At 36.3% G+C, this 19,223-nt stretch overlaps 1 protein-coding gene across 1 annotated transcript in view; it reads left to right on the plus strand.

Annotated features, from left to right (window-relative positions):
- Positions 1–18,990, plus strand: part of SEC63 (SEC63 homolog, protein translocation regulator) — a 54,687-nt gene extending 35,697 nt beyond the window's left edge. The window contains exons 12-21 of the mRNA XM_005485072.4: positions 4,315–4,469; positions 6,168–6,315; positions 8,072–8,154; positions 9,755–9,814; positions 10,039–10,197; positions 11,083–11,241; positions 12,055–12,156; positions 16,001–16,099; positions 16,961–17,065; positions 17,635–18,990. Of these exons, the coding sequence (XP_005485129.1) occupies positions 4,315–4,469; positions 6,168–6,315; positions 8,072–8,154; positions 9,755–9,814; positions 10,039–10,197; positions 11,083–11,241; positions 12,055–12,156; positions 16,001–16,099; positions 16,961–17,065; positions 17,635–17,778 (1,214 nt within the window). The 3' untranslated portion in view covers positions 17,779–18,990. The remainder of the gene's footprint in view (positions 1–4,314; positions 4,470–6,167; positions 6,316–8,071; positions 8,155–9,754; positions 9,815–10,038; positions 10,198–11,082; positions 11,242–12,054; positions 12,157–16,000; positions 16,100–16,960; positions 17,066–17,634) is intronic.
- The last annotated feature ends 233 nt before the right edge of the window (positions 18,991–19,223 follow it).

A 19,223-nucleotide genomic window follows, 5' to 3' on the forward strand; every position in this document is an offset into this window, starting at 1 on the left:
TTCCATTTGCACTTCTACAATTTTTTCTCTCCTGTTACAGTGCCTCTTGTTTTTTAGATCATTTCTTTGCCATTATTTCTTTGTATTTTGCTCATATTTCCCCATATCACAATTCTATGTTCTTTAGCCTGCTATGTAGTTTTATTCTGAAGTTGTAGGGGCAGGTGCTTAGCTGTATGCCTTGCCATAGAAATTATAATTTAATTGAAATATAATATTTAAGCATTTTTCCCACTGTAAACAGGCAGTTACTCTCAGAAGATGGTTCCTTGTAGTGTAAGGAAGCAAAGACTTGGATCCTTACTCTTTTGCACCAAATATAATCAAGGCATTTTTTTATGTCAAACTGGTCACTGCTTTTTTGCTATCAAACAATAATTACTGGTTGATCTTCACTAGACCAAAACTCTTTTAAATGAGCATTGATAGCCTCCTGGTAAGAATGGTTTTGGGAAAGATATTTCCCAGAACCATGAAGGTGGTGCTGGAAATTGTGCTCCATAACAAAATAAAGTGTGAGAGGGGATGTGAGCAGATAAGGATGTTGTGTGCTAGCTTAGATTATGTTTTCTTTAAATTTGGATAGTGTTTGATAAAAAATACCTGAACCTCTGTGATACTGTAAAGTTCTGGAATATACATAGGCCATCTAAAAATGTAGATATTAGTCAACTAGCAAATAGTTGTTTTCTCTTGTGCAAAATGAAACCAAAATAACACAGGCAGAAGCTTTTTTTATGCAACAGAACTGGAAGTCTTTGAAAAATGAGAAACACACATAGTTCTTCTTGTAAAAGCTGAAATAAGATACTGAACAGAGTGCATTATGTACTTTGCAACCTCAATGACCTTCAGGTAGCAGTATTGTTTTCGTCTAGTTCTGAATATACACAGAGATACTTTCTTAATTTGACAATAAAATAAATATTTATAGATGCATTGTTCTTAATAAGTTGCTTTCAGTTTCCCAGAGCTTTAGATTCTAACTTAAATAAAAGGAGACAGTATTTTGAAATACAGTGGTGTAAACTAATTTTCTATTAGCATGTGAAATGGTTATTTATAAACCAAATCTGAACAACCTCTACCACTAATTTCCAGGGATTATCATTATCTCTTCCAGCCTCAATCAGTTTGTGAAAGCTGAAGAGAATTTTTATCTATCATTATGTACAGTAGAAATTATTTCCCTAGATTTAGGAAAAAAGTAGGTATGTATCATAGGTATAGTTGAGGACTTGTCTGGTGTTTCTCTAACAGCTTTTCTTAAAATTATTTCCAAAGTTTGAAAGTGGTGGTAGCCAGAAATTTGTACCAAACAATCTAACATTTCCTCGTGCTTCCATGCCAGTGCTCTCAACACATGGTGTTAAAGAGAAGGTGGTACCCAACAGTCTTTGGTCTAAAGTGAAGTCACTGCTTTTACAACTTACTATTTATTTAGCAAATCTAATGCATTGACCCTGTTTTTGATGACTGTGCCTGTAGAGAGAACTGTGTTGCCCTGGGAAACAACTGGAAAATGTAAAGGTGGCATTGGTTTGGTTTTGTGTTGTGTTTTTTAAGATGAATCAAATTGAACTTAGGTATTGAGTATTTTAAGAAACTGCTTTGCTTCAGTTTATATTTGTCACCATAATTTTAAGTGTCTTAAAACTTAACTGCAGTTGGTTTTGGGGCTAATTCTAATTTTCACTTAGATCTAACTTGACACAGTACATAAAAGTATCACATTCTCCAATTAGTCATAGATTTTCATCAGTCCTGGCTCTATGAATGTACAAAGGCAATGACATGTGTTAATACTATCTAAAGAAGTATTTTGGGGACAAATCATACTTTGTGAAACCTGAATTGATAGTGGCATTTGAAGTCTCATTTTGTGCTGCATTCCTGTCTTTCAAATATTCTGAAATGTTTTTGTTACTGTTAGGAGCTCAAAAATATCTGCAGCAATTTATGCCTACCTTGTAATCAGGACTTTTGGAGAAAGATGTTTGATTGGAATCTTCTCGATCTTGGCACTTTGCTTTGCTTTGTGGCATCCCTTGCTTGCATCCATTGTTCTGTGGCTATTTAGCTGATACCTGAGAACCAGCAGGTGTAAATTATTTTCATGGCTTCCTTGAGATCATCCTTAACTATGATTAGTAGATTGCTGTCTTGCCAAGTAAGGTGTTTGCTGACAAAAACATGGGATGTGCTCCATTGTCTGCAGAAGTTAGGCATGTGTTCAGCTGTCCAGTCAAAGCACATTCCTTAATTCTGGTGGAAGCTGCAGTGTAATGAAGAGGTTGTGGCTTAACCCAGTTGTATGCCAGTCCTTGCCAAGCAACTAAAATTTGCATTTGCATTTGGGATTGACTACTTCAATGTCTTTTGGTGGGTCGAAACTGAAAGAGGGTGGTTTTGGATAAGAAACACTGCTTGTGAGGGTGGGGAGGCAGAGAAGCTTTGGATGCCCCATCCTTGGAAGTGTTCAAGGCTAGTTGGGATGAGACTTTGAGCAACTTGGTCTACTGGAAAGTGTCCCTATCCAAGGCAGAGGGTTGGAACTAGATGATATTTGAGGTCAGTGCAAATTATTCTATGATTCTTTATTTTTGGTCAATTTAATAACCTTATATTAAAGGTCATCTTGCACTGTGCAATTTGACAATCAGAAGCTGTCAAAACAGGTACAGCAATGGCATTAATTTTATGGTAGGAGCATTTGGGGGATGTTAAAAGCTATGGTGTCCTCAAGTCCACTCTCAGGGAACATAAAGACCTGTGTTCTTCTCAGGAAATCAAGATCATACTTTCCAACTTTAAAATATTTTTCTACTGTCATATGGATGTTGAGTCAATCCTTTAAAAAAGAGAATATTTTCTACTCTGACTAGTGCTCTGTAGTCTCAAAGCTCTAGGTGAATTTCCTGCAAAAGACAGTTTGTCAGAGATTATTTAGGATTCTTTTATTGACTTGGTTTGCAGTGTGTTTTTTTAACTTAAAAAAAAAAAATGCTGTGACTTTCCTTAGCAGCAGCAGCCAAAAAAATTTACAGGGGAAGTGGAAGCTGAGTAAGATGGAAAGTAAATGTAGTGTTACTTGGTTGGGACATTAATTTTTCCATTACTATTTTTTTAAAAAGGTCAGAGTTACATCTTTCTTAGCTACCTCTGTGTGTAGCCAGGTAGTTCCATTTTTATGTTGTATTTCTCTTTGCATTGCATATAATTGTCACACGTCCTTCCGTGTAATTTGATTTGATAGCTGATGATATTTATAGCTTGGTGTAATTTGTAGCTAGGTATAATTAGTGAAGAAAGACAATTTGAAGAGCAGAGGGGCAGCTGAAGCAGAGGGAACAGTGATCTACCATGTGCAGTTACTATGCCCTCATAGCTACTTAGAAATCTGCAGCAAGATAAGAAGTGATATGAAATGAGTTCTCTAAACAGGGTGTATGAGAAGTTTTGCTTATGAATGAATGGTTGTCATACAAAGTTATATTGCAGTTTGTGTCTGCTTTGCTTTTTCATTTCTTTGCAGATGTGTTTCGTATTTATAATTGCTAAGTGGGGTTTTTTGTTTTTTTGTTTTCTTTTGCTGTGTTCTGGTTAAGACTTTTTTCTCCTTGTCTACTTTATAATAATTTTAATTATGAGTGTAGGTCTTTTTGTACATTAAAATATGAAAAAAATGATAGGTAATAGACACCCCTTTTAACCAATAAGTTTATTTATAAATAAGTCATGCATTTGATATTTTTACAGCTCTCCTTACTGCCTTCTAACATAATAAAATACGCTCTGCTTAGCTTCAATTATAAATATAGTTTTCTTCTTGCATGTGATAGGCTGCTACCTATATGCTCGTTTCTCAAGATGGAAATATTATAAATAATGTATTGTAAAAGATTAATATTTCATGATAAATTATAATAAATGATACACTAAACATGTTATGCACACACATACATAAAACATACAAATATAAAATGAGTTTGTTTTGATGCTGCATTTTTAAAAACTGAATTGGTGAAATTTTTGTCTGTAGTAATTACGTAGATGCATTGTGCAGTTGTTCCCTCAGACAATGTTAGTGTTCAGCTGTGACATCCTAAATAGAGGGAGGAAAATGTCTGCTGTTCTGTGTGACTGGAGTGACAGTAAAAAGTCTGCCTAGTTAATTATACTGAACATTTTAAGATGTCTCTTTCTTTTGCTTGGAGGACTGGAAGTAAGGTTTTCTGTAATACAAGTATACATTAGAAAAGTATAAGAAGAAAAAAAATTAAAAATTATGTTGTTTGTTTCATTCTCCCCAAGAAAGGGAGTTCCGTGCTCCATCTTTGGGATCTTTGGAAAATTGTATGAAGCTTTCCCAGATGACAGTCCAGGGACTTCAGCAGTTCAAGTCTCCCCTTCTACAGCTGCCTCACATTGAAGAGGACAATCTGAGAAGAGTTTCCAATCATAAAAAGGTATAAAAATACAAATGATACTTGGTAACCTCTTAAGATGCTATATGCTACTTCTTTTACCTATTTGTGGCTAAGGAAGCAAGGCCATGAATTAACTAAGAGAGTAAAAATAGAATTTATTTTTAGGGAACTCAATACAATCCTTCCTAGATGTTCTGTCTGCTTGTGGTTTTTCAAAAGTCCATCTCAATTAGGAGGTGGGAATTAGGATCAGAGATCTGTTAATATCTGTTTAATACTCTTCCAGAATGTGTCTGGAATATCCTACTGGGACTTTTTTTTTCTGTGTGTGGGGAGCTTGTTTGACTTTACATTGTTCTTAATGTACTTTGGTAGAAAATATATTTGGAAGCTTACACAGAGGAGTTCATAAAAGAAAAAAAAAATAACTTACTGTGGGAGGCATTTCAGGTTTTGGGATCCTTTGTGTGAAAAAGTGTGTCTTATAAAGCTTTTGCTACATAATGGAGTTGGGTAAGTAGAATTTATGGATGAAAAAGAATAGTCTTGTCTCAATATCTGCGTTTCAGATATTCACTCTGTTTCACCAATTGTCTCTGCATTTCAACTTGCTTGAGTCTAGTGTATTTTCTGGTAATGCCAGTAACAGAAACAGCCCCTTGCTTCTACTAGAATCTTGACTTTTCTGATAGTTTTATCACAGTGGTTAATTTGGATGAATCTTGAAAATATTCTTTTTATCTGATGGAATTTTTGTTTCACTTTAATTACAGCCTGAAGGGGTTTTAAAATGCTTTAAATGCTTCTGTGTTAGTGTCAAGACTAAGAATTCTTAGGTATTGCATTTTTTAAATCTTCTCTGAAGATGCTTGCTCATGAAATATTCAAGTAGTCATATCCTTTGGATGAAGTAAAAGATTCTCTTACAGGTATCATTAAAGACACTACTTTTTAAATCCAGTCTTAAACTACAGGGAACAGATGAGGAAATAAGTAATTTTAGATGTATTTTTTGACATGTGCATTGTAGCTAAGTGAAAAACAAATAATTTGACTATGTTATAATCCCACCTCTGTTTGCTGTGAAAGAGGGGGAAAATCCAAGTTTTTTAGGCTAGTTTCACAGGATCACGTGCGTTGAGTTCTTCAGAAGTACACTGCTCTAGATTGGCAGTATGATCAGTCTACCTGGATGCATGAAATTGTTTTTAGTAAAGTACGTGCATTTATAATGGTGAGGTGATAATTTGTGTTTGTTTTAGCCTTTTAGCTCTGCTCTGCAAATCTTAGAAGAAGTGGATTTAGATTTGTTGGCAGTTCAGTACAAAAAAACCCCTAAACTTGTATTTGGTTGATTCTGCTAATGTAAATCTGAAAGCACTGAGGTATTCTACCTAAATAAAAACCCCTATTAGTGAGATTTCTTAGCTCAAGTTTCTGAAAAACCTGGCTGAAGTAACAATTTATAAGAAACTATAAAGGACAATTTCTAAGGGGTGACATACTGAGGAACATACCAGTGTTCAGAGCAGTTCTGTTTAGTGTAAGAGTGCAATCTCTTTGGTTTATTGTTTCTCGAAACATATGCTTGCTAGTTTCCAAAGTGTGGGGTTTTTATAAGAACAAATGTAATGGTGTGCATGTATTAGTAATGTGGGGACAGTCATGTATTATGAAGAGCTGATTTGTGGGCTGTGTTCTGTACTACCATGGGACTTCTTTTCTTCTTTTTTTCAGTATAAAATCAAAAGTATTCAGGATTTGGTGAGTTTGAAAGGCTCAGATCGTCGCAATTTACTGCACTTTCTAGAAGATAAGAAATATGAAGAAGTTATGGCTGTCCTTGGCAGCTTTCCATATGTCACTATGGATATAAAACCACAGGGTGAGTGGGAGGTCCCTTTGTTCTGTGTATGTCAATCTTGTGACATTTTGATAGTCTGCTGGCAGTAAGCTTTTGGAGTATGCTGAAACACAACTCACTGCTATCGATGTGACCTGGAAATTACATACTTCTTTGGAGTATGGGTTCTTGTACATGGGAGTTACAGTCTGAGGAGATAAAATACATTGAAACACTCCATGTATTCCCAAGCCAGCAGTAGTTTCTCATACAGGAGCTTAGCTGAGATTTTGTCTTTCAGTTTTAATATTTCATGAGTGATGTGGAATTTTGGTTGAAATACCACTTTTATTAGCTATCTTAAACAGTTACAGTTATTCCAGAATTTATGCTCAGCTTTCCTCAGCAAACAGGTTCCTTTCCTCAGCATTTGTGAGGTTCCTCTGGGGTTCCTTTGTGATAATCCTGGTTTTTATATCTGGCAGAATTTGTCCAAGCTATGCTTAGCTACGTTTTGTGTGCACTATTTCAGTGAATGTATAGTGCTCTCCTCTCTGAAGATTTGGGATATTGTAAGCAATTCCTGTTAGACAGACTTTGCAGTGGGAACTGAATGGGTTCTGCAGTCTCCTTTTCTTCGTAGAAGATTAGTGCTAGTAAATGTGTGATATTTGAGAGTCTGTTCTAATTCTTGTCTCTGGTTTATATTTCCATTGTGATAGCAATGATTGCATTCAAAATGTGATATGCTTTGTTTGGGGAGCCTGATTGTAATTTGGCTTATGTGTAGTCCCCTCTGAGAGGCAAATGTTAGAAGAAGTATCTGTTAAGGAAGCAAATGTCTGCTTATTTTGGTGTTTCTGAATGTTATTTGTGTTGTTTATTTTTTTAACAAACAAACAGAAAATGGTATGTTATTGTAGCTTAGGTTTGTATACAGTCTTGTTAATCTGCTTAAAATTCAATCTTGAAGTACCTCCCCATATTTTGACCAATGTTTTCCTGAATGTAGTTTTCATTTGACACACAGCTGCACTCAAGTGTGGTGTGAAGGATTAAACTGTGCAGATGCTTTTCTGTTTAGCTCAGTATTGCCATTATATGAAATAAATATCTGAGACAACTGAATAATAAAACTGCTTTCACAGGGAGGGACTAGAGGGGAATAAATAAAATGTCTACACTGGAATAAAACTCTATTCCTCTCCTACCTGAGACATTCTTCATTTTATAGGTTGGAGGTATAAACTCCTCAGTGGCTCCCCTGTGGGGTTTGTTTAATGTTTCAGTTAAACTAATCATTGCTGTTCCTTTATTTTCCTTTGCCTTCTCCTTAAAAAATAATTAAATGCATGATTGTTAATGTGGCATTGAAATTGAGTTGTTAATAATATGAAAGTCAGGAAAATGAAAATTATGATTCCCAGAACAAATATAACAGAGTCCCTCTGGTCATGTGTGATATTTCATGTTTCTGAAGTTTTATGCTTTAATATATAATGCACAATATTACAGGGTTATGGTTCCCACAGCAGCCATAACTTTGAATTTTCCAACTTTCATGCAATTAAAATTTCAAACTCATTGTTGCAGTTTTATAGGTTGCTGAATTACCAGCTCTCATTCTGATAGTATAGTTGAAGTTGTAAGAGACTTATTAAATAATACTTTTAAGATAATTTTTGTTAAAAATTCTGGAATTTGAATGCTTACATTTAGAAGTAGCAGAAGCAATGTTTAATGGAGAAAAAGTCTTTAAGGAGGTCTAATAGATGTATTGTTTTTCTTTTTGCACTAGTTTTGGATGATGAAGACAGCAACAACATCACAGTAGGCTCTCTTGTCACTGTTCTGGTCACACTAACAAGGCAGACCATGGCAGTAAGTATTAAGAATACTTGTCCTTTCATGGTAGCTGTGGGTGTGCACTAGTAAAAAGGCATTTCTGCTTGTTTTGTAAACATAACTGTGAGGTTAAGATTAGAAATTGAGAACTTGTGCTCTTAATCCGTCTTTATGGTCTTGTTTCTGAATAAGAAAGTTTTCCTGGAATAAAATCAAAGTTCAGTCTGACCCATTGCAGTTGTCTAGGGAACGGTAAAAGAATACGGCAAGTGATACTGCTCTGAGGTTTGTAAACAACAGGAAAAGAGGCATTCAGAAACTTGGTTCTTGAACTAAAATAAAATATTCACTCAAGTCCTCAGGACAGTGTTTGATTTTGCTTTATGTGGGCTCCTAGTGTTACAAATCTCTTGGGTGTTTTAGAAAGAAATGCAGTTCAGCAGAATGCAGAATATGCGTAACTTAATATAAAGGGGGTACACCAGTGTCACATGAACAGTGTGACATAGCCAAAACAATACTATACCCTAGCAGTTAAACTTGTGACTTGTGCCTATTTTCAAGCTTAAAATGCATTAATGGCTTTCTTTGAACAAAAAAGTTTAATACACAGAACCTAAACAAGCTTTGACACATCAAAGACTACAATGTCAATTTTTGCATCTGTACTAATGATGTAATTGTCTAAGTAAACAGAAGGTCTGAGTTACACCTCTAAGTTACACAAGCCTGAGTATTGCAGGTGAGATCAGACTATTGAAGCCAGTTCAGCAGAAAAATCTGTATATATGAGATCCATGTGCTTATGCTATGGGTGCAGTAGGTAGAAAGTAAAAGCACTCTATCACTATGCTGGAATTGCCAAAAGGAAATGGCAAAGGAAACTGAAAATTATGAGGATTTGAACTGTGCTTAGAAACTAAAATGTCTAACAGCATATAGAAGATTCATTTAAGATGCTTCCTGTGTGACCTCCACTAGGCAGTCTGGCACAGAAACACATGACAGTAAAAGAGGAGCTAGTCTTTTGTATGATGCATGTTTTTTGTGGTGGTATTTCCTGTTTGCCATCTTTATATACAAGAGCTCCTTGTGACTGTTTTGTTTGGGTGGGTTTTTTTTAATGCCGTATAGTATATTTTGAAGAAAGAAACACCATTAAAAAATCCATTTACAGAGAGGTGTCTCAGTCTACAGTATACTAACATTGTGTTGTGTCTTAACATTTCACATTTCTGGTTTGATTTGTTTTTCTGTGTCCCTGAGTAGCAGAGCAGCTGTTAAAGTTTTTAATGCTCTGACAACTGGAGCAGAATTAGCATTTTACTACTGCTTGCTTTTGTGATCTAGGATTTCTGTGCTTTATAAAACAAGTAGATTCTTTGGAACAAGGTGACATGTTGCTATTAAATTTCTTTATAATACAAGTGATGGAAAAATCTGAGACCAAATGTTTGAACTAGTGTTTAATTTTGATCTGTTAATCCCCTGTTGTGTCTGTCACTGATAAAAGAATTTGCCATGAGTAAAATATTCAGACCTGATTAAGGTGATTTAGTTTAAGTTCAAATATGAAATAATAATTTGCTCTTGGTACAGAGAGGCATTAGTAGTTTTCACATTTTTCTCTAACCAGGAAGTGTTTGAAAAGGAACAGTCTATATGTGCAGCAGAAGAGCAACCAGCAGAAGATGGGGTAAGTGAAGAGTGAATGTTCCTTTTGCTAATTAAAGAGAACTTTCTTTCAGATCTTGAATTGCTAATTGTGCACTTCTCAAGCATTTTTTCCAGAAATGCCTACTGAAGTGTCCTTTGAACTGTGCTTTGTAATTTTGGTTCTCAGCTTAAAATGCTTAAAGTACAGTTGAATGACTGAAATGTTATGAACAGAATAAATATTTTAATACTGCTTTCCTGCAGCAAGGAGATGCCAGCAAATCTAAGAGTAAAGGATGGCAACAAAAGAATAAAGGAACCAAGAAAGCTTCAAAATCAAAGAAAAAGAAGCCATTGAAAAAGAAACCGGTGCCACCTTCATTGCCACCACAGAAACAGCAGAAGCAAAAGCAAGCTAATGGGGTAGCTCATAGATTCAATGATATTTATAATTTTATTCAGTTTATCACTTGTAATCTGATGGAGGGTTTTGTATCTGTCTCTTCCATTTCAGTTTATGCTTTTGTGAAGCGTGTCTTCTAAAATAGCATTTGTTTTCTCTACATTTAACAGTTACTAGTGAAGTCATCAGGGAACCACCATGGTAATGTTTACAGTGGCCACTGAAAGTTCTGCTCAAATATTTTAAAAATGTGGCTTCATAGTCTCTTCTTACTATTTGTTCTTGTTATGCTGCCTTCTTGGAGGTGAATTGTTCTGTAACTTCTACTTTTTCTTTAAAGATGAAAACTGAAATGAGACTTTGTTCTGGTAAATTAAGTAGCTTTAGTAACTTTATGCTCCCACTGCATGGTGTTCTCTCCACCTCTTGGGCTATGTTGTAGGTACTTTTTAAAGTTGTCTGTAAATTTTCTTAAGGCTTTATGAAATGCAGTCCCGGAGTTGTAGAATGGTTTGGGTTGGAAGATCATTTGCCTTAAAGAGCCTTTAGCTCCTACCCCTCGCTGTGGGCAGGGGTGCCACTCACTAGATGAGTTTGCCCAGGGCCCCACCCAGTCTGGCCTTGGGCACTTGCAGAGACGGGACATCCAGTCTGGGAATCAAATACTGGTTTTTCTTATTCCTGTTGGGAGAGCCATATGGAGAAGGAAAATGGCTTCTGTCCTCCTCTTAGTGGATGAGGTGGAAAGGATTAATGTTCACTGTAGACATAACTCTGTGACACAAGAAGCATGTAGCTCGTGCAGCCCAGGCGTAAGGCAGGCACTGTGAATTAATTCTGTGTACTACAGTCATGCAGACAAACTAAGTTAGAGGTGTTGGGTGCTTGTTTTTCTTTCCCATTAGGAAGTCGTCGTGAAGGAAGAGGAGGAGGAGGTCTCTGATAAAGGAAGTGAATCTGAAGAAGAAGAAACAAACAGAGACTCTCAAAGTGAAAAAGAGGATGGGAGTGACAGAGACTCTGACAGAGAACAAGATGAGAAGCAAAACAAAGATGATGAAGCTGTAAGCCTTACTTTTTCTTGAAGGGTAATGTTGCCTCTGGGGTTGAGAGAAAATGCATTTTAATCCTCTAGCATCCCCTCAGGCTAGTCAACACTAGGATGAAGGAGTAATACTGGTTCTCCAGAGGTTTTCAGACCTCATTCTGGTGTAAGAGCTTTGTCATTGCAAGTTTGTTCCAGACTGAGTAGCAGAGAGTCTTTTCAGCATGGTCAGAAAATTTAGAAATGATGTCAGAAAATGGCTAAACTGCAGGAGAAAAAATATTTCTTTCAGCTTAATTTGATTACTGTCTGCTGCAGATTTGTGACTTAGTCTCTTCTTTGAAATGTGTTCTTTACAGCAGTGGCTGTTGCATGTTGCACAGTACATACTGAGCATGCAGTAGTTGAGCAAACTTGTACAGGTGCTTACTAAACGCTAGTAACTGTCAGGTTATGTGTCTGAAACTTTAATAGTGTAACAGAGAGTGAAACATCGTGGTGGCAGATGATTTCTGCACCACAAGTCTTACAGTAAAAGACTTGAGTGACAGCTGAATGACCTGTGCAGGGTGAGATTAGGCTTCTGATAGGACAGGAATCATCAAACTTGTAATCAAGACTCTTATGGCTGAGGTAGAGTGTGTTTAGAGGTAGTGTTGTAGAACTGAATTTTGAAGAATGTGTGCAAACCCCACAGATCTGCTTTTTCTCTTTATAATGTTTAGTATTGCACAAGAACTAGTCACATGTACCATTTTCATGGACCATTTTTAGTCTTTTTAATGCAAAAGATGGTTAGTGCACAGTAATTCTTTAACCTTATCTTTGACAGGAGTGGCAAGAATTACAGCAAAGTATACAGAGAAAGGAGCGAGCCCTTCTTGAAACGAAGTCAAAGATAACACATCCTGTTTACAGTCTTTTTTTTCCTGAGGTCAGTAATAAAAAACATTACAGCTGTGAAACATGAAAATGAATAGTAATATAAATTAATTGATCCATTTATATTTTTTACTGTAAATATTGGGCTTTTGAAAAACCTTATTGTGTGGGAAAAAATATTATTAATTTTATAAAGTCTTAACTTAAAAATTAAACACTTTCAGTACTTTTGTAAAACCTTTTTCTTCATTATTCTTTCTACTCAGTTCCCAGAGACTTGCAAACCTGTAAAACTTAAGGTGAAATATGTGGATGTTTTTAACTCTTCATCTGTCATGGGTTGGCCCTGGCACAGTGCCAGTGCACCCATGAAATATATTTTTCTCAAATGGCTGCTGTGAGGTGTGACCATCTAATTGCAAGTGCCTGTAGCTGGGAGAGGTCCTGACCCCTCCTATGTAATCACTGGAGAGTTTATGGATCATTTGGATCTGCAGGTAGTTTTGGATCACTTGTTGACTTCAAGTCTCAGTGCAGCAATGTGATGGCAGCACAGTGTGCAGCTATGGAAGATGGGGTTGCTTGGCAAAGCTGTCTTTTTTCACCACAGTGTAGTGCGGAAGTGGCAGAAGCCAACTGTGGAACAGTCTTTTCTGTAGAATTCAAAAGTACAAGTTCTACTCTGGATGAGTGTCAGAGGAAATTTTATATTTGAGAGTGGTGACTCAATATAGGCTGAGGTGTGTTTACAGCAGCCTTTGGTGTTGAAAGTATTGCCTGATATGTCACTTGTTACTTGCACTAACAGCCAGCCACTCATTTATCTGAGAAGCCCTTAACAGCAGTGAAACCTTGAAAAAGAGGAGATTTTTCCAAATGGAGGGTTTGTGTTCTGAGCAGATAAGTTAGGTCCTTGGGGTGACCTGATTGGAACCAGGAGGGGGAGTAGTATTTGGCCACATTTTCTTTCTTAACCAGTGCTTCAAGAAATGGCTAATCAGCTCCTTTCCTTCCTTGGAGTCTGACTAAGGAACTAATCTAGGATCTCTTCTCTGTTGTTGTGCTATCTCCAAAAAGGGAAATAAATTGTCATCCTGAAGGCCTTAGCTGACATCTAGTTTTGTAATGACTGAACTTGAAGCTGTATTTTCCTGACAGTTGGGTGCACTCCCACCTCTCAGTACAGCTTCTACCAGTACACCAGCATAGTGTAAAAAGGTGTGCTGGCATTCTGCTCTTCTGGCTGCCTTAGATATGTCAAATGTGCTGCAGAGTCTTAATACCTCCTTGCTGTGAAGGCAGCTGGCTTTGGTCATCAGTGGAAGCTCACAGACAGTAAGTGCCATGCCCAGTGCCTCAGGGATGCTGAATATTTGTATTTCTCTTTTACTGAAGTGAGGGTCCTTTCAGAGACTTTGCTTATACTTACTCTGTATAGAGCTGCATAAGCTTCAGCTGTGTGTAACTGAGTTACATATGGGTTTTGTGATTAAAAAACCTAAATACAGCTTGCTGCTGAAAAGAAATCTAGGGCTCATCTGAATGCTTGAACTTAAAAGATACACACATATCCTCTCATGGTACTGCAGTTGTAAATTTTCTAACTTCTCTTCACTGATTTCATGAAAGTTGAATGCAGCTGTACTTTGTGCTGTAGCTGCAGTGGGAGCAGGTTCAGATAGAGTTGATCTGCAACATCTGAAGAACAAAAACCACCATAGTCCGGTTTGTTTTTTTCCTCATCTGTTATTTAGAGTATTATTTGTACTGTGGTCATGGCCAGTTCAGAGATAAAAAATTAGAGATAAAATGCTGTGTTCCAGATTTTAAAGATGTTTGAGTAGTAGCTGAGCATAATAATACTTGTTCTCAGGAGGCAGCGTTAATGCTGTTTCATCCAAGTTCTGGGACAGTTGATTACTCTGCCAGAGATGTGTCTTTAATCTATGCAGGTTCCTAAAGAATTATCTTCTGCTCCTGCATCCATGGGTCCAGAAACTGCACAGATTGTAGTTTTGACATTTTTTAGGTAGAAACTGGCCTTGGTGTTCCAATTTCATGAACATACTGGTTCCCTGGCATGCCAAACCTTGCACCCATCTGTTAAAGGGCATTTTGCCCACTTGCCTGTTAGTTTGCCAGATTCTCACAGGCATAAACTTTAAATTCCACCCAATAAGCAAGAGGAAAATCACAGTCCTGCACAATTGTCCTTTCTGTAAAACAGTGATGGCATTTCAGGGTCAGGAACACTCCTGTAATTTCCAAAAAATGTAGAGTCCTTTGAACTTTACATCAACAGTTGTCATTTGCACTGGTATTTTTCCCCCACTTGGCTGTTATTGTTACTAGGTTTTGTGAAAAGCCATTTGATAATTTTGATCTTTGTCTCTTCCTATCACTCTTAATGGCAAGAAAATTTTTTTTTGAAGAGCAGTATATAGTAAGTCAGCACAATGTTTTGGTAAAATCAGAAATAATATTGATACAATTGCAGGTCCTTTTTGTTATGGTCACAGTCCTCATAGGCCCAAAATGGATTAGCCTTTTCTGTAATGGATCTTGCTTCTGTAGCTCTTGTTCATCTGTGCTATTTATACTGTTCATCTTTCTATTCCTAGAGGCCTCTTGGCTAGGAAACAAACACTTTGACTGCCTAAGAGTCTTCTTTGCTACAGCTGTCAAGAAGATTGACAATATATTTACTGTTGAAACTTACAGATAAAATAACTTATGCCTTGTAATCACATGGAGTGGTTTTTCCTAAAGAAAATCACTTGGAATAGTTGTAAGAAGGATTTAGAATTCTACACATTCTGGCATTAAATAGCGTACAAATAGGTTTTTGTCCTATTCTCTGTGCCTGTTCCAAGAACATGAGGGAATACTGATGCTTCAGTGTGATGCTTTTGCTTTTATATGCTTCAAAATGGGTATTTAGCATGTTGAGTTAATTTTACATTTCTCTGTTCTGGGACTCAGGAGTGCTAATCGGTGTTTTTAGTTGTTGGTGTGAGTGTCTTGCTGTTGTAAATGGTTGAATTTTTCAGTGAGATTGTGATAGTTAGTATGACAATTAGTCACTTGAAAAGAAAAAAGAGTTAATTTGGCTTTTGTAATTTTTCAACATGCATGATTTAAATCTCAGCTCACCAAAACCTGGCTTCTGAAGTGTTAAAAAAATCTAAAACTACTGAACTTTTAACTACTCTGGTAGAGACAAAAATTCTTCAAATTCTACGTATTAACAGCATTTGCTTCCCAAGTGTGGAATTCAGAAGTTGCCTGTATGTGATAGGGAGCAGTTATTGGGCATCCTTTACAAATATACATCAGTACCAGTCAGTCGATTGGTACTGAGTCATTTCCTTGAAGTGAAATCTCAGTGTGTTCAAATGTCATTTCACTTTTTGGAGGGGGAAACAGTGGGACAGAGCACACTTGCCTGACAAAAGACTTTTTTGCAAAGAGTTCTTTATCTGTTTTTACACTTTCCTTGCTTTAAATCTTGCTCAGCTTTTTATCCAGGTTGGATTTCTCTTGAAGGACCTAATGTTGTTTTATATTGCATGAAGTTGCTTGTGAATCCTCAGTGGACACAATTCTTGGGGGTGGTTCCATGTCCCATATGGTGGCTGAAGTTGAATACATGGAATGAAGCCTTTGGAGACCAGCAGTTACTTGTCATAACCTGTTTGCTTTCAGTGTGCAGTGTACACCATGTATTTTTCATGCACATCCAAAAGTTTAAAAAAGCCACCAGACACAAATTTTCTGTCTGTATTACAAAGATCAGTGAATCCTAATTGACTGTTAAAAAGTGTAGGGGCATCTTGTTCTATGACTTCTTTAATGCTTGTGGTTCTTTCCTGTTGTTTTTTTCCCCTTTATGAAAGGAAAAACAAGAATGGTGGTGGCTGTATATTGCAGATCGGAAGGAGCAGATGTTGATATGTATGCCATACCACGTTTGTACACTAAAAGATAAAGAAGAGGTAAAGTACTTGGGGAGTTTACTTTCTGGGATATTACAAAACTCTGTTGAAGTGTCTCTGGTATGCAAATATATGTAGATTTTAATTTTTTTAATACTTATCTCTTAAGACGGAAAACAAATTTCACTCTCTTGATAAAAAGAGAAAAGTGCCTTTTAACTATGAAAATTGATAGTGGAGAAAGAAAAAGTAATTTATGAAAACTTTGAAGTTTCTTCTGGAATATGTTTGGTTTATTTTTTTCTTGATATCAAAAGATCATGAATAACAGTATTCTGTCAACGTGAAATTGCTAAATTTATTCAGATTGTTAGAAACATTAAGTGTTCTCTTTCTGTACAGCAGAGACTGTGACAAATTAATTAGCTTTGGCTCATATAAACTTTGCTGAACCTGTAACCTTTGGCAGTGTTCTTCGTGCCACTTGTCTGAAAAATGAAGACCTAATGTGTTTGTTCTTCCAAATTAGATGTTACATTCAATTTCAAATAAGAGTAGAGTTAAGATAAAACTTTCAGCAGACTAAATATTTTAACCTGTTTGGGTTTTTGAGGCTTAGCATACGGCAGGGTGAAATTGTGTAGTTAATGTAGTTACTTGGCCTAATTCAGAAAAAAAATCATTGATTGAGTGACTCAATGATTTTTCAGCTTTCATGGCAGGTATTGTGTTTTGGTATTGTTGCTCTTTTTTGCAGGTGTTTTATTACATACAGATATTCAAAGAAGTGTCCCTAGTAAGAAACTACAACTTTCTATTTTTCTGTAGTAGTGCTCATTGTTCATTGGAGGACTCAGGTACTTGTTTCAGTGTGTCATTTGAAAGCAGTAAGAACTTTATGGTATGCAATCTCTTTTGTAGGTGGAGCTGAAGTTCCCAGCACCAGGCAAGCCTGGAAACTATCAGTACACAGTTTATTTAAGATCGGATTCATATATGGGATTGGACCAGATTAAACCATTGAAGGTGGTGTTTGACTCTGTTATATACTTGTGTTACATTGAAAGCTACTTCTTATGGTCATTAAAACCATAATTAACAGGACCAGAAGTCCTGTTGATAATAATTCAACCTGTCCTAATTTTAAAACAAGTGGGAAGGATGAACTTAGAAATGGTTTCTGCCTAATGTGCAGTGGTAATTTTATGATGGATTAAATGGGACTAAAATTTGAGATACTTTCCCATGCATGTGTGTTTTAATTCATGTTTTTCTAATGTTTATTCAGTTTCTGCAGTATGGTTGGCTGTGGCTTTTTATACCTTGAGGTTTGCCATGCCATTTCCCTGCCCTTCCTTAGTCCTAGATTCATTCAGTTAATGGGAAAAATCTGGCATGCCTTACTTCTGGAAGCAGTTCTTGGTTTTGGTTTGGGGAGTGGGATGGGATTTGTTTTGTTATTTAGTTGTTTTTTTAACTGTTCTTTTGTGGGTTGCTTGTTTGTTTTGTTGTGTGAATTTGTTTGTTTTCCCAAATTGCTGTTTATTGTCTGTAACCTTTTTTCCCCTCTCTTCTCTTTCCTTATCCAATTACAGCTGGAAGTTCACGAAGCAAAACCAGTGCCAGAAAATCACCCACAATGGGATACAGCAATAGAAGGTGATGAGGACCAGGAAGACAGTGAGGGCTTTGAAGACAGTTTTGAGGAGGAAGAGGAAGAAGAGGAAGATGACGATTAAACATACTATTGATTGACTACAATATCTGCACACAGTGCAAGCTCTTGGTCTGGCTGTGGAACTTGTACAATTAACGAAGAAACACAGTACAGAAGCTTTGAGAAGGCTGAGTTTAAATTTTCTTTACCAATTAAGAGTGCATTATGTAACTTCTCAGTGGAGGTGAAACAAATCTGTTGCCATTGATACACCTTGGAATATGCTTATGGCTCATAGCCTTCAAAGTGCAGGATGGTGCATTTGTTTCAATTGAAAATAAAAGCTTTTTTATTATAAATGTCCAAAAGTGTGGGCTATGTATTGTCTGATCAGTTTAGGATCCAATTTAAATAAAAGGTACTGTTAGCTAGGAGCAAACTTTCAATCAATTTTTCTGCATTAGGAATTTATTTTAGAAAATGTTTCGGTATATTTGACATTACAAATATCTGTTGATTGAAGCAACATTTGCTCAACTTTCAAACTTGATTGGTTCTGTGGTTTTCATTAACTATTTTGCTGTGATACTGCTCACATCATTCATAGCTTTAAGAATCTGTTTTACTTAACTTGATCATTACAAATTGGCATCATATCCATTGCCACATTCCATATATTCCAGAGGGCTGCTTTTTTTAGGACTGTTGCCTTTTTATGCCCGAGATTATAATGGAAATCATAAACTTTCTTGACTCTGCCATAGGATACTTATTAATGGCTTAAAATATTTTTAAGCCCTTTTTTCATCAGATCAACAGGAGATCTGAGTCTTTTGATAAACAGAATGTCTGTAAGTAATTTTGGGACCACATGTTATGTAAGCTAGTGGCTTTTGTGTAATGCCTTTATAAAAGGTACATGCTGAAAGCCGAAGTATATTCTTAATTCTCAATCTACCTGACACCGTCAGAAACATTTTAAGGGTAAAATACAACATGCAGAGAGGGCATGTTTTGTATCAGTTTTGAATTCCCATCAATAAACTGGATAATTTGATGGCTGTTTGCATTTGTAATAGTGTGCATCTTTGTCTGAGGTTGTTGGTTTGTTGTTTTGTTTTGTTTTGTTTTTTTGTTTCCTACCCTAGTCTTCTGCAAGGTTGTAAACAAGATAGTGATTCTGTTTCTACACCTTTTAAAGAAAAAAAAAATCAAACCTAATTAGAGAATAAATTCAGGGAGGAGAGCATCAGGGCTATTAGTATATTCTATGAGACTTGATAAAAGCCGTGGGTGGATTCCTCCTTTTCTTCCTCTGAATAAAACAAATTAAATGTTGCATTTCTATACTTCAGAAATACTTCAGAGTGTTCTGCAAGTAGGAATAGATGTATTTCTGTTCCTGTGTATTGAACTATGAAAATATAATGCTGTAAAATGTGACAAATTCTCATGCAGGAAAATTTCCATCCTATAAAAATTGCCCAAAGTCAGAATAGGCGCACACTAATTTGCGACCTTGTTTGT

Source organism: Zonotrichia albicollis, chromosome 3 (genome assembly GCF_047830755.1).
Source record: "Zonotrichia albicollis isolate bZonAlb1 chromosome 3, bZonAlb1.hap1, whole genome shotgun sequence".
Taxonomy (NCBI): domain Eukaryota; kingdom Metazoa; phylum Chordata; class Aves; order Passeriformes; family Passerellidae; genus Zonotrichia; species Zonotrichia albicollis.